The sequence below is a fragment of the Argopecten irradians genome, chromosome 15 (genome assembly GCF_041381155.1).
Source record: "Argopecten irradians isolate NY chromosome 15, Ai_NY, whole genome shotgun sequence".
NCBI classification, from domain to species: Eukaryota; Metazoa; Mollusca; class Bivalvia; order Pectinida; family Pectinidae; genus Argopecten; species Argopecten irradians.
Window position 1 is genome coordinate 13,294,147 of NC_091148.1, and position 16,509 is coordinate 13,310,655.

The 16,509-nt window shown below is 30.1% G+C and overlaps 1 protein-coding gene across 1 annotated transcript in view; it reads left to right on the forward strand.

Annotated features, from left to right (window-relative positions):
* Nucleotides 1-1,684: 1,684 nt before the first annotated feature.
* Nucleotides 1,685-16,509, forward strand: part of LOC138309702 (glutamate--cysteine ligase catalytic subunit-like) — a 40,836-nt gene continuing 26,011 nt past the window's right edge. Inside the window, exons 1-2 of the mRNA XM_069250920.1 lie at nt 1,685-1,918; nt 5,640-5,749. Coding sequence (XP_069107021.1) covers nt 1,769-1,918; nt 5,640-5,749 — 260 coding nt within the window. The 5' untranslated portion in view covers nt 1,685-1,768. The remainder of the gene's footprint in view (nt 1,919-5,639; nt 5,750-16,509) is intronic.

Genomic DNA, 16,509 nt, shown 5'->3' on the forward strand with positions numbered 1-16,509 from the left:
ACACCGAAATTCTGTTACTGAATCTTTTATTTACGATAATTTAGCACTGTCTTTCCTGGTCTATTATCAAGGAATTATCCACAATACATAAGTCCAAGAATATACATTACACACAAAAGTCCTCAAGTACAGTATAGGTAAAATTAATCATCCAATATGGTACCGATACGTTGTCCAAATTAACTACAGTATTTTACGTGAGACGGTCACTACTGTGATCCGAAATCTAACATAATTTTCTAAAACATTCGTATTTATACAAAATTAACACAATTGACAACATACAGCATAAAACTATTTCCATTGGTCAAACAACCAATCAAGTGGGAGTGGTTAACCCTGTACCGTTTACCCCTAGAGCTGGACAAGTTATTGACATGTCTAAACAATTAATACGTCTGGCAGGTTTATTTCATATTCTTAATTACCCCTAAGCAACTCTAACACTACGAGTATACACAATAGCCCTAATTACTGCGAATGTGTGAACATTTCTCATCTGCCAGCGTTTAATCTCTTCAACTCTACTTCCCACAAAATACCGGATAGATCTACGTTCATGAAAATGTTTTAATTGTATATCATTAACTCATTAATATATAATATCACATAAATCAATGAAACCTAAATGTGTACAATGATTAAATTTAATGATATATGAAAAATGTACATAAAGCATATATGGTTGGGAGTTGAATTAATCTCCTCTTGAAGGTGTGGCGACGGCGGGGGTTTCACGTTTCATCTTCCTACGCCACAGATTCCCATTTAAAAAATTAAAAGTCGTTTCGGAAAGGTAGTGGGCCTTTAATTAGACATGAATATGTGCACGATTGAACACCAATTACTGTTCAAATTATCAGTATCATTTATGCTCTGTCGGCGGTGGAGCATCTTTAACATGATTTAATTGTAAGCTTCATCTTCGTGTATAAATACATATATATATATATATACTTATAAGAAATAAAAACAATAACGACTGACTAGTGAGCGCTTTAAGAACTTACTTGAATGGGGCGAAAGCGCTCACTAGTCAGTCGTTATTGTTTTTATTTCTTATAGATTTCGTCCGTAAGGATTTTTCTTTAAATTTATCATATACACTTATATATATATATATATATATATATTGTATGTTTCTGATATATTTTTCTGATGAAATTTGCTGAACCTGATCGATGACTGGGCAAAATTTCTTTACATTAACATATTATAGAGTGACAGAGAAATGTACGTTTAGATATAACTAGCTTGTCTACGTATATAATTCGACATTTAGTAAGGTCCTTCGAAAAAAAAGTCACGAATGAGTTAAAAGGTAGGTCTGCATTTGTATTTTCTGCTCTTTGTAGCGTCAAACACAATTACAAAATGCATGAATTGATTCAGAGTGAAAAACTGGAATGGTCAGAATTGGAACAGTGCCAACATTTTATTGGCCACGTGATATGACGAAATGTCCCAACGTTCCTTAATTTTCTAGAAATATATCTAAATATCATATTGTCCACACCTGCCAGATCCGTAATAAAAAAAAAAGAAATAGATAATCCGGGACGACAGTGTTATCCGGTTTAGATATTACGCAGAAAGAGTAGCCTGGATAATACGGTCGTTGTCTGCGTGATCTGCTAACCGACATACAGGTGCTCGGTGTGAGCAGCGACAACCGTTAACGTTCGTATAACTATATAAACATTTAAGCAAGCACCGTTACGCTTTCTGACACTCTGCAATAGGCCCAACATTATAACGTTAATAAAATATGGGGTTGCTGTCGGAGGGATCCCCGCTTAGCTGGGAGGACACAAAGAAAAATGCAGACCATGTACGGAAGCATGGCATTCGACAGTTTATAAATCAGTACAGAAAGCTGAAGGATATCAAGAAGGATGTGTTGTACTGGGGCGATGAGGTACGTGTACACATGTGTAATCAATGTAAAAAGTCTACATATCTCTGCTGATTGACATTCTCGTCTATAAAGGAAAGTGAGAGTTTGTGGTATTAATGGATAGGCCTGTAGGGTGCTTTAATCCGGTAAAGCAGTGGGAAGATGGTATGGGTTTATGCAAGACCCACCTCCAACAGGCAACACACACACACACGTGCACGTGTGTCGTGTACAAATAGGTACATAGCTGATTGTCATTTTAAAAGTTCACCTTAAATTTTTTTCTTATCAGCTAAATATACATAGCTTTCTATCATCGTTATACATGCTTATCGTTGTGCCAAAAATATCATCAATTCCACAACTTATTCATAAACGTCACTGTTATAATACAAAGCTCGAGTTTACAGTCTAATTTAATAACGAGAGGCCAAAGACCACTACACGAGGCTCTTGAACATATAGAGTCTGGAGACGCCGTGTGTAGTAGTTAGATTGTTGTCTGTGTAGACATGTGTAGTTAGATTGTTGTCTGTGTAGACATGTGTAGTCAGATTGTTGTCTGTGTAGACATGTGTAGTTAGATTGTTGTCTGTGTAGAACATGTGTAGTTAGATTGTTGTCTGTGTAGACATGTGTAGTTAGATTGTTGTCTGTAGATATGTGTAGTTAGATTGTTGTCTGTGTAGACATGTGTAGTTAGATTGTTGTCTGTGTAGACATGTGTAGTTAGATTGTTGTCTGTGTAGACATGTGTAGTTAGATTGTTGTCTGTGTAGACATGTGTAGTTAGATTGTTGTCTGTGTATGTTGTTAGATTGTTGTCTGTGTATGTGTTTAGATTGTTGTCTGTGTAGACATCAATGTGTAGGTAGATTGTTGTCTGTGTAGACATGTGTAGTCAGAGTGTTGTCTGTGTAGACATGTGTAGTTAGATTGTTGTCTGTGTAGATATGTGTAGTTAGATTGTTGTCTGTGTAGACATGTGTGTAGTTAGAGTGTTGTTCTGTGTGTAGTTAGATTGTTGTCTGTGTAGTATGTTAGATTGTTGTCTGTGTAGACATCACATGTGTGTGTTAGATTGTAGATTGTTGTCTGTGTAGACATGTGTAGTTAGATTGTTGTCTGTGTAGACATGTGTAGTTAGATTGTTGTCTGTGTAGACATGTGTAGTCAGATTGTTGTCTGTGTAGACATGTGTAGTTAGATTGTTGTCTGTGTAGACATGTGTAGTTAGATTGTTGTCTGTGTAGACATGTGTAGTCAGATTGTTGTCTGTGTAGACATGTGTAGTCAGATTGTTGTCTGTGTAGACATGTGTAGTTAGATTGTTGTCTGTGTAGACATGTGTAGTTAGATTGTTGTCTGTGTAGACATGTGTAGTTAGATTGTTGTCTGTGTAGACATATGTAGTCAGATTGTTGTCTGTGTAGACATGTGTAGTTAGATTGTTGTCTGTGTAGACATGTGTAGTTAGATTGTTGTCTGTGTAGACATGTGTAGTAGTTAGATTGTTGTCTGTGTAGACATGTGTAGTTCAGATTGTTGTCTGTGTAGACATGTGTAGTTAGATTGTTGTCTGTGTAGACATGTGTAGTTAGATTGTTGTCTGTGTAGACATGTGAAGTAAGAGTGGTGTATGTAGACATATGTTATGTAGTTAGACTGTTTTCTGTGTAGACATGTGTAGTTAGATTGTTGTCTGTGTAGACATGTGTAGTTAGATTGTTGTCTGTGTAGACATGTGTAGTTAGATTGTTGTCTGTGTAGACATGTGTAGTTAGATTGTTGTCTGTGTAGACATGTGTAGTTAGATTGTTGTCTGTGTAGACATGTGTAGTTAGATTGTTGTCTGTAGATATGTGTAGTTAGATTGTTGTCTGTGTAGACATGTGTAGTTAGAGTGTTGTCTGTGTAGTTAGATTGTTGTCTGTGTAGTTAGATTGTTGTCTGTGTAGACATCACATGTGTAGGTAGATTGTTGTCTGTGTAGACATGTGTAGTTAGAGTGTTGTCTGTGTAGACATGTGTAGTTAGATTGTTGTCTGTAGATATGTGTAGTTAGATTGTTGTCTGTGTAGACATGTGTAGTTAGATTGTTGTCTGTGTAGACATGTGTAGTCAGATTGTTGTCTGTGTAGACATGTGTAGTCAGATTGTTGTCTGTGTAGACATGTGTAGTTAGATTGTTGTCTGTGTAGACATGTGTAGTCAGATTGTTGTCTGTGTAGACATGTGTAGTTAGATTGTTGTCTGTGTAGACATGTGTAGTTAGATTGTTGTCTGTGTAGACATGTGTAGTCAGATTGTTGTCTGTGTAGACATGTGTAGTTAGATTGTTGTCTGTGTAGACATGTGTAGTTAGATTGTTGTCTGTGTAGACATGTGTAGTTAGATTGTTGTCTGTGTAGACATGTGTAGTTAGATTGTTGTCTGTGTAGACATGTGTAGTTAGATTGTTGTCTGTGTAGACATGTGTAGTTAGATTGTTGTCTGTGTAGACATGTGTAGTTAGATTGTTGTCTGTGTAGACATGTGTAGTTAGATTGTTGTCTGTGTAGACATGTGTAGTTAGATTGTTGTCTGTGTAGACATGTGTAGTCAGATTGTTGTCTGTGTAGACATGTGTAGTCAGATTGTTGTCTGTGTAGACATGTGTAGTTAGATTGTTGTCTGTGTAGACATGTGTAGTCAGATTGTTGTCTGTGTAGACATTGTTGTAGTAGTTAGATTGTTTGTCTGTGTAGACATGTGTAGTTAGATTGTTGTCTGTGTAGACATGTGTAGTTAGATTGTTGTCTGTGTAGACATGTGTAGTTAGATTGTTGTCTGTGTAGACATGTGTAGTTCAGATTGTTGTCTGTGTAGACATGTGTAGTTAGATTGTTGTCTGTGTAGACATGTGTAGTTAGATTGTTGTCTGTGTAGACATGTGTAGTTAGATTGTTGTCTGTGTAGACATGTGTAGATAGATTGTTGTCTGTGTAGACATGTGTAGTTAGATTGTTGTCTGTGTAGACATGTGTAGTAGTTAGATTGTTGTCTGTGTAGACATGTGTAGTAGATTGTTGTCTGTGTAGACATGTGTAGTCAGATTGTTGTCTGTGTAGACATGATGTAGTCAGATTGTTGTCTGTGTAGACATGTGTAGTTAGATTGTTGTCTGTGTAGACATGTGTAGTTAGATTGTGTGTCTGTGTAGACATGTGATGTGTAGTCAGATTGTTGTCTGTGTAGACATGTGTATAGATTGTTGTCTGTGTAACATGTGTAGTAGATTGTTGTCTGTGTAGACATGTGTAGTTAGATTGTTGTCTGTGTAGACATGTAAGTAGAGTGTGTAGCATTGTAGACATGTATAGTTAGACTGTTGTCTGTGTAGACATGTGTAGTTAGATTGTTGTCTGTGTAGACATGTGTAGTTAGATTGTTGTCTGTGTAGACATGTGTAGTCAGATTGTTGTCTGTGTAGACATGTGTAGTTAGATTGTTGTCTGTGTAGACATGTGTAGTTAGATTGTTGTCTGTGTAGACATGTGTAGTCAGATTGTTGTCTGTGTAGACATGTGTAGTTAGATTGTTGTCTGTGTACACATGTATTTTTAGGGAGGTTATATATTTTGATTTTCACTTTTATTTTACTTTAATACTCTTGATGTTATGCACAAATATTCTTGAATCACAATCTTATTTTAAATGATTAATCAAATATTTAGCTAATAATGGCCCAATATCTGTTTAGGTTGAGTATATGCTAGTTAAATTTGACGATGAGAAGAAGACAGCACGATTACGTCTGGATGCAGACCGCGTCCTCGCCATTCTACAACAGAGGGAAAAAGACACCCCCCAGTAAGTGTATTACATGATCATCAGTATAAAATTTATGTGTCAAGGTGAAGCCCTTTATTTTCCAGTCAAAAAATGTACAATCCAAATTTTCTGTTTGTTGTGAAAATGAAATGACTGGAAATTTCTCGGCAAAGTTGCTGCATCATCTTGAGCAACTTTGCATATACCTGTAATACATATGTGTATTTCTGTTCACTAGCATATATCCCGTCAGTGATGTAGCCTGTAGATACAGCTATACACTATAGGCCTACATGTGTTCAGGTGTCCTCAGATGTTGAGGGAGATACCTCACATTAGCGGTGAAAATTCTCTCTTTTTATAAAGAAAAGGAATTTTAAATACCAGTATCGGCCCAATAAGTGCTTAGTACGATTAGAAAAGTTGTAAAAATGATGAGGCGTTTAATTGAATCAATTTTGGATTAGCCTTTCATAGCATTATTTCATAATATAAGCCAAATAAATCATTTTGTAAAAGAAATCAAATACAGAAACAATTTCTTTTCATCTTTGTAGCAATATTTTTATTCTGCATTTAATTCAAGATCAGTGAAAATGAGGCGTTAAAAAGAGGTTTGGGCGCTTACTGGGTCGAATACGGTATTGGGTGTATTTTCTGGAGAGATGTACCATACGGTCAATTAGAGGTGAAGATTCTCTCTTGTTTTATGAAAAACTGGAAATATGAATATTAGGTGTTAGTAGCCATATAACTTGTAATGCATAGTATGGTACTACTCATATGGAAAATAGATTTTATCTTCTGTTTACAGAGTACTTGAAGTCACTGTTAAATCATAGGAATATTTGAACCCATATGCAAATTTTACAAACATTTTAATGATTTTATCAAAATTTAGAGAGTCTAGAATGCATAATAAACACACACATGGCGACTGTCCTTAATGGGCTGTTAATGGGACTTTAACCCGAATCAACCTACTTCCATCATATCCCAATTAACTCAGATTTTAAAGAGGAGATATATGTGTACTGTACACTGAAACCTGTCTATAACGACCACCCAAAGGACGTTCTAAAAATAGCCTTTACAGCCAGATGGTCTTTATACACAGGAAATTTGTGATTTGAATTTGGGACTCTATAAAAGTGGTCTTATTAAGCAAATGGTCTTTATAAAGAGGTGGTCACTAAGACAGGTTTTACTGTACATATATATATTCTCGCTTGCTGTAGTTTATACAGAGGTGGTCACTAATACAGGTTTTACGGTATATTATAATTTTAACTTCATACATATGTATCATGATAGATAAATAAAAGCTATAATAGAAGGTTTGGTATTATCTGATTCACAAAAAATAATCAAATGAAAAGTTCACTGACTTAACATACTCACAGGTCATCTAATACACAAACAAAATGTTATTGTCCTTTAACCTGCACACCCCTGAAATTTCATAATGGACAGGTTTATGTGTTTGATTTAGAAGAGCCTAAATGTGTCTTTAGGGGTGAATGAGTTTAAAAGGCTGGAATTTGGAGTATTTGTTGTGGATGAATGATATTTGTAGTCCACTGCTGGGGCTATAAGTTTAAACATACGATGGATATGAATATGACATGCTGGACTGAACACATTGACTTCTGTATGGTATCAATAAATATCCAGGTGAATAAATAATTTGCTGTATAAATGTGTACAATGTATATCAAGTCATAAAGTATAAAAGGTCTGTCGCCTATGTCAGGAAATATAAAAATGAATTAGTATATGGTGATTTTATAATTACAATTCTCTCTCACTGATAAGTGAAAGTCTAAGGCCTGCCATAGAATAGTATTGTGTTTATAGTAGTACACTGGTATTTATAGATCATTCATTCATTCATACCAAGTGACAGCTTTTGAGACTCTTCAGCTGACCAATGGGACATGTTCTAGGAAAATATGTTAGTAGCAAATTTAATTGTAGGTTAATTGATAAAAGTTACATGCAGCTGATTAAGTATTGATATACGTTTATAATCACTAGGTTAAATTTGTGTCTCCATGGTAACAGGTATATCTTACTTTAGACTAACTTATCACTTTTGTGTGAGATCATATTTTGTAGGAGCGATTAGCAATCCTTAAAACTTAATTGCCGCGCAAATGCATCACAGATATATAAGAAATATCTGTGTCTGAATCATCAAATTAAATTGAGTAAAAAAAGTCTTTCAGCATAAAACACACTACATTAAGTCACTATGAACAAAAAGTCAATGGTTTACTGTAAATTAAATTTGAAGTGCACATAGATAGTCATTATGGTAGATTGATTATTAGAAAATAAAATCAGAAAGCGAGTTCAGAAAGGTGTGAAGGTCCTCAGACCAGAGGAGTTATACAGGAGTTGTGTTGGTGATTCAGCACATTCCTCTATAAACTGGAACACACTGAGTGTGGATTTCTCAGTTTTGCTGATTCATCCTACAAGTAAATGCTATCTACCTGTGCACTGCTGTAAATTTTTACTTTTTTTTGTAAACTGGAAGGATGACTTGGCATTTATCATTTAGCTAATATTGCATGGTCACATGACTTGTTGACATTGGTGACATGATCCTTTAGCATTGGTCACATGGTTTGTTGAAATTGGTAACATAATTGTTGACATTAGCAACAGAAATCAAATTTGTTGTCATAGGTAGTACGCCTTGTTTACATCAGTCGCAAAGTCATTATTTTAATCTCATGACTTGTTGACAATAGTTTTTTTCGTATGACATGATATGACATTGACAATGACTCTTGAAATTGACCACATCATGTGAACATTAGAGTAATATGATATAAAAAGACATGAAGACATTACAGTAATATGATATAAAAAGACATGTAAACATTACAGCAATATGATATAAAAAGACATGTAGACATTACAGCAATATGATATAAAAAGACATGTAGACATTACAGTAATATGATATAAAAAGACATGTAGACATTACAGTAATATGATATAAAAAGACATTTAGACATTACAGCAATATGATATAAAAAGACATGTAAACATTACAGTAGCATGATATGAAAAGACATGTAGACATTACAGTAACATGATATAAAAAGACATGTAGACATTACAGTAATATGATATAAAAAGACATTTAGACATTACAGTAATATGATATAAAAAGACATGTAGACATTACAGTAACATGATATAAAAAGACATGTAGACATTACAGTTATATGATACCAAAAGACATTAAGACATTACAGTAATATGATATAAAAAGACATGTAGACATTACAGTAACATGATATAAAAAGACATGTAGACATTACAGTAATATGATATAAAAAGACATTAAGACATTACAGTAATATGATATAAAAAAGACATTAAGACATTACAGCAGTATGATATTAAAAAGACATGTAAACATTACAGTAATATGATATAAAAAGACATGTAGACATTACAGTAATATGATATAAAAAGACATGTAGACATTACAGTAATATGATATAAAAAGACATGTAGACATTACAGTAATATGATTAAAAAGACATGTAGACATTACAGTAATATGATATAAAAAGACATGTAGACATTACAGAATGATATATGACTACAGTAAATGATATAAAAAGACATGTAGACATTACAGTAATATGATATAAAAAGACATGTAGACATTACAGTAATATGATATAAAAAGACATGTAGACATTACAGTAATATGATATATAAAAAGACATGTAGACATTACAGTAATATGATATAAAAAGACATGTAGACATTACAGTAACATGATATAAAAAGACATGTAGACATTACAGTAATATGATATAAAAAGACATGTAGACATTACAGTAATATGATATAAAAAGACATGTAGACATTACAGTAATATGATATAAAAAGACATGTAGACATTACAGTAATATGATATAAAAAGACATTAGACATTACAGTAATATGATATAAAAAGACATGTAGACATTACAGTAATATGATATAAAAAGACATGTAGACATTACAGTAATATGATATAAAAAGACATGTAAGACATTACAGTAATATGATATAAAAAAGACATGTAGACATTACAGTAATATGATATAAAAAGACATGTAGACATTACAGCAGTATGATATAAAAAGACATGTAGACATTACAGTAACATGATATAAAAAGACATGTAGACATTACAGTAATATGATATAAAAAGACATGTAGACATTACAGTAATATGATATAAAAAGACATGTAGACATTACAGTAGTATGATATAAAAAGACATGTAGACATTACAGTAATATGATATAAAAAGACATGTAGACATTACAGTAACATGATATAAAAAGACATGTAGACATTACAGTAATATGATATAAAAAGACATGTAGACATTACAGTAATATGATATAAAAAGACATGTAGACATTACAGCAGTTATGATATAAAAAAGACATGTAGACATTACAGTAATATGATATAAAAAGACATGTAACATTACAGTAATATGATATAAAAAGACATGTAGACATTACAGTAATATGATATAAAAAGACATGTAAACATTACAGTAATATGATATAAAAAGACATATAAACATTACAGTAACATGATATAAAAAGACATGTAAACATTACAGCAGTATGATATAAAAAGACATGTAAACAATACAGTAATATGATATAAAAAGACATGTAGACATTACAGTAATATGATATAAAAAGACATGTAGACATTACAGTAATATGATATAAAAAGACATGTAGACATTACAGTAATATGATATAAAAAGACATGTAAACATTACAGCAACATGATATAAAAAGACATGTAAACATTACAGCAGTATGATATAAAAGACATGTAGACATTACAGTAATATGATATAAAAAGACATGTAGACATTACAGTAACATGATATAAAAAGACATGTAGACATTACATGTGCATGTGATGATATATAAAAAGACATGTAGACATTACAGTAACATGATATAAAAAGACATGTAGACATTACAGTAACATGATATTAAAAAGACATGTAGACATTACAGCAGTAATGATATAAAAGACATGTAGACATTACAGTAATATGATATAAAAAGACATGTAGACATTACAGTTACATGATATATAAAAGACATGTAGACATTACAGCAGTATGATATAAAAAGACATGTAACATTACAGCAGTAATGATATAAAAAGACATGTAGACATTACAGTAATATGATATAAAAAGACATGTAGACATTACAGTACAGTTGATATAATTAAAACAGACATGATATAAAAAGACTGTAAATTACAGTAATATGATATAAAAAGACTGTAGACATTACAGTACATTACAGTAATATGATATAAAAAGACATGTAGACATTACAGTACATGATATTAAAAAGACATGTAGACATTACAGTAATATGATATAAAAAGACATGTAGACATTACAGTAATATGATATAAAAAGACATGTAGACATTACAGTAATATGATATAAAAAGACATGTAGACATTACAGTACATGATATTAAAAGACCTGTAGACATTACAGTAATATGATATAAAAAGACATGTAGACATTACAGTAATATGATATAAAAAGACATGTAGACATTACAGTAACATGATATTAAAAGACCTGTAGACATTACAGTAATATGATATAAAAAAGACATGTAGACATTACAGTAATATGATATAAAAAGACATGTAGACATTACAGTAATATGATATGAAAAGACCTGTAGACATAACAGCAGATATGATATCAAAAGACATGTAGACATTACAGTAATATGATATAAAAAGACATGTAGACATTACAGTAAATATATATAATATGAGCTAACATAATATAAAAGACATGTAGACATTACAGTAATATGATATAAAAAGACATGTAGACATTACAGTAATATGATATAAAAAGACATGTAGACATTACAGTAATATGATATAAAAAAAGACATGTAAGACATGTACAGTAATATGATATGAAAAGACACCTGTAGACATAACAGCAGTATGATATAAAAGACATGTAGACATCAGATATATAAAAAGACATGTAGACATTACAGTAATATGATATTAAAAGACATGTAGACATTACAGCAGTAATATGATATAAAAAGACATGTAGACATTACAGTAATATGATATAAAAAGACATGTAGACATTACAGTAGTATGATATAAAAAGACATGTAGACATTACAGTAATATGATATAAAAAGACATGTAGACATTACAGTATATGATATAAAAAGACATGTAGACATTACAGTAATATGATATAAAAAGACATGTAGACATTACAGTAATATGATATAAAAAGACATGTAGACATTACAGTAATATGATATAAAAAAGACATGTAGACATTACAGTAATATGATATAAAAAAGACATGTAGACATTACAGTAATATGATATAAAAAGACATGTAGACATTACAGTAATATGATATAAAAAAAGACATGTAACATTAAAAAGACATGTAGTATGATATAAATAAAAGACATGTAGACATTACAGTAATATGATATAAAAAGACATGTAGACATTACAGTAATATGATATAAAAAAGACATGTAGACATTACAGTAATATGATATAAAAAGACATGTAGACATTACAGCAGTATGATATAAAAAGACATGTAAACATTACAGCAGTATGATATAAAAAGACATGTAAACATTACAGTAATATGATATAAAAAGACATGTAGACATTACAGCAGTATGATATAAAAAGACATGTAAACATTACAGTAATATGATATAAAAAGACATGTAGACATTACAGTAATATGATATAAAAAGACATGTAAACATTACAGTAATATGATATAAAAAGACATGTAAGACATTACAGTAATATGATATAAAAAAGACATGTAGACATTACAGCAGTATGATATAAAAAGACATGTAGACATTACAGTAATATGATATAAAAAGACATGTAAACATTACAGTAATATGATATAAAAAGACATGTAGACATTACAGTGATATGATATAAAAAGACATGTAGACATTACAGTAACATGATATGAAAAAAGACATGTAGACATTACAGTATACATGATATAAAAAGACATGTAGACATTACAGTAACATGATATAAAAAGACATGTAGACATTACATACAAATGATATAAAAAGACATGTAAACATTACAGTAATATGATATAAAAAGACATGTAGACATTACAGCAGTATGATATAAAAAGACATGTAGACATTACAGCAGTATGATATAAAAAGACATGTAAGACATTACAGTAATATGATATAAAAAGACATGTAGACATTACAGTAACATGATATAAAAAGACATGTAGACATTACAGTAACATGATATAAAAAGACATGTAGACATTACAGTAACATGATATAAAAAGACATGTAGACATTACAGCAGTATGATATAAAAAGACATGTAGACATTACAGTAATATGATATAAAAAGACATGTAGACATTACAGTTACATGATATAAAAAGACATGTACATTACAGCATATGATATGAAAAGACATGTACATTACATTATGATATGATAAAAAAGACATGTAGACATTACAGTAATATGATATAAAAAGACATGTAGACATTACAGTAAATGATATAAAAAGACATGTAGACATTACAGCAGTACATGATATAAAAAGACATGTAACATTACAGTAATATGATATAAAAGACATGTAGACATTACAGTATATGATAAAAAAAGACATGTAGACATTACATGATATAAAAAGACATGTATACATTACGAGTATGATATAAAAAGACATGTAGACATTACAGTAATATGATATAAAAAGACATGTAGACATTACAGTAATATGATATAAAAAGACATGTAGACATTACAGCAGTATGATATAAAAAGACATGTAGACATTACAGTAATATGATATAAAAAGACATGTAGACATTACAGTAATATGATATAAAAAGACATGTAGACATTACAGTAATATGATATAAAAAGACATGTAGACATTACAGTAATATGATATAAAAAGACATGTAGACATTACAGTAATATGATATAAAAAGACATGTAGACATTACAGTAATATGATATAAAAAGACATGTAGACATTACAGTAACATGATATTAAAAAGACATGTAGACATTACAGTAATATGATATAAAAAGACATGTAGACATTACAGTAATATGATATAAAAAGACATGTAGACATTACAGTTACATGATATTAAAAGACATGTAGACATTACAGTAATATGATATAAAAAGACATGTAGACATTACAGTAATATGATATAAAAAGACATGTAGACATTACAGTAACATGATATAAAAAGACATGTAAACAATACAGCAGTATGATATAAAAGACATGTAGACATTACAGTAATATGATATAAAAAGACATGTAGACATTACAGTAATATGATATAAAAAGAAATGTAGACATTACAGCAGTATGATATAAAAAGACATGTAACATTAGACATTACAGTAATATGATATAAAAAGACATGTAGACATTACAGTAATATGATATAAAAGACTGTAGACATACAGTAGTATGATATAAAAGACATGTAGACATTACAGTAATATGATATAAAAAGACATGTAGACATTACAGTAGTATGATATAAAAAGACATGTAGACATTACAGTAACGTATGATATAAAAAGACATGTAGACATTACAGTAATATGATATAAAAAGACATGTAGACATTACAGTAATATATTAAAAAATGTACATTACGTATGATATAAAAAGACATGTAGACATTACAGTAACGATGATATAAAAAGACATGTAGACATTACAGTAATTATGATATAAAAAAGACATGTAGACATTACAGTATATGATGATATAAAAAGACATGTAGACATTACAGTAATATGATATAAAAAGACATGTAGACATTACAGTAATATGATATAAAAAGACATGTAGACATTACAGTAATATGATATAAAAAGACATGTAGACATTACAGTAATATGATATAAAAAGACATGTAGACATTACAGTAATATGATATAAAAAGACATGTAGACATTACAGTAATATGATATAAAAAGACATGTAGACATTACAGTAATATGATATAAAAAGACATGTAGACATTACAGTAATATGATATAAAAGACATGTAGACATTACAGCAGTATAATATAAAAAGACATGTAGACATTACAGTAATGTGATATAAAAAGACATGTAGACATTACAGTAATATGATATAAAAAGACATGTAGACATTACAGTAATATGATATAAAAAAGACATGTAGACATTACAGTAATATGATATAAAAAGACATGTAGACATTACAGTAATATGATATAAAAAGACATGTAGACATTACAGTAATATGATATAAAAAGACATGTAGACATTACAGTAATATGATATAAAAAGACATGTAGACATTACACAATATGATATAAAAAGACATGTAGACATTACAGTAATATGATATAAAAAGACATGTAGACATTACAGTAATATGATATAAAAAGACATGTAGACATTACAGTAACATGATATAAAAAGACATGTAGACATTACAGCAGTATGATATAAAAAGACATGTAGACATTACAGTAACATGATATAAAAAGACATGTAGACATTACAGCAGTATGATATAAAAAGACATGTAGACATTACAGTAATATGATATAAAAAGACATGTAGAACATTACACATATGATATAAAAGACATGTAACATTACAGTAATGATAAAAAAGACATGTAGACATTACAGTAGTATGATATAAAAAGACATGTAGACATTACAGCAGTATGATATAAAAAGACATGTAGACATTACAGTAATATGATATAAAAAGACATGTAGACATTACAGTAATATGATATAAAAAGACATGTAGACATTACAGTAATATGATATAAAAAAGACATGTAGACATTACAGTAACATTATATATAAAAGACATGTAGACATTACAGTAATATGATATAAAAAGACATGTAGACATTACAGTAATATGATATAAAAAGACATGTAGACATTACAGTAATATGATATAAAAAGACATGTAGACATTACAGTAATATGATATAAAAAGACATGTAGACATTACAGTAACATGATATAAAAAGACATGTAGACATTACAGTAATATGATATAAAAAAGACATGTAGACATTACAGTAATTTATGATATAAAAAGACATGTAGACATTACAGTAATATGATATAAAAAGACATGTAGACATTACAGTAATATGATATAAAAAGACATGTAGACATTACAGTAACATGATATAAAAAGACATGTAGACATTACAGTAATATGATATAAAAAGACATGTAGACATTACAGTAATATGATATAAAAAGACATGTAGACATTACAGTGTTATGATATAAAAAGACATGTAGACATTACAGCAGTATGATATAAAAAGACATGTAGACATTACAGTAATATGATATAAAAAGACATGTAGACATTACAGTAATATGATATAAAAAGACATGTAGACATTACAGTAATATGATATAAAAAGACATGTAGACATTACAGCAGTATGATATAAAAAGACATGTAGACATTACAGTAATATGATATAAAAAGACATGTAGACATTACAGTAATATGATATAAAAAGACATGTAGACATTACAGTAACATGATATAAAAAGACATGTAGACATTACAGTAATATGATATAAAAAGACATGTAGACATTACAGTAATATGATATAAAAAGACATGTAGACATTACAGTA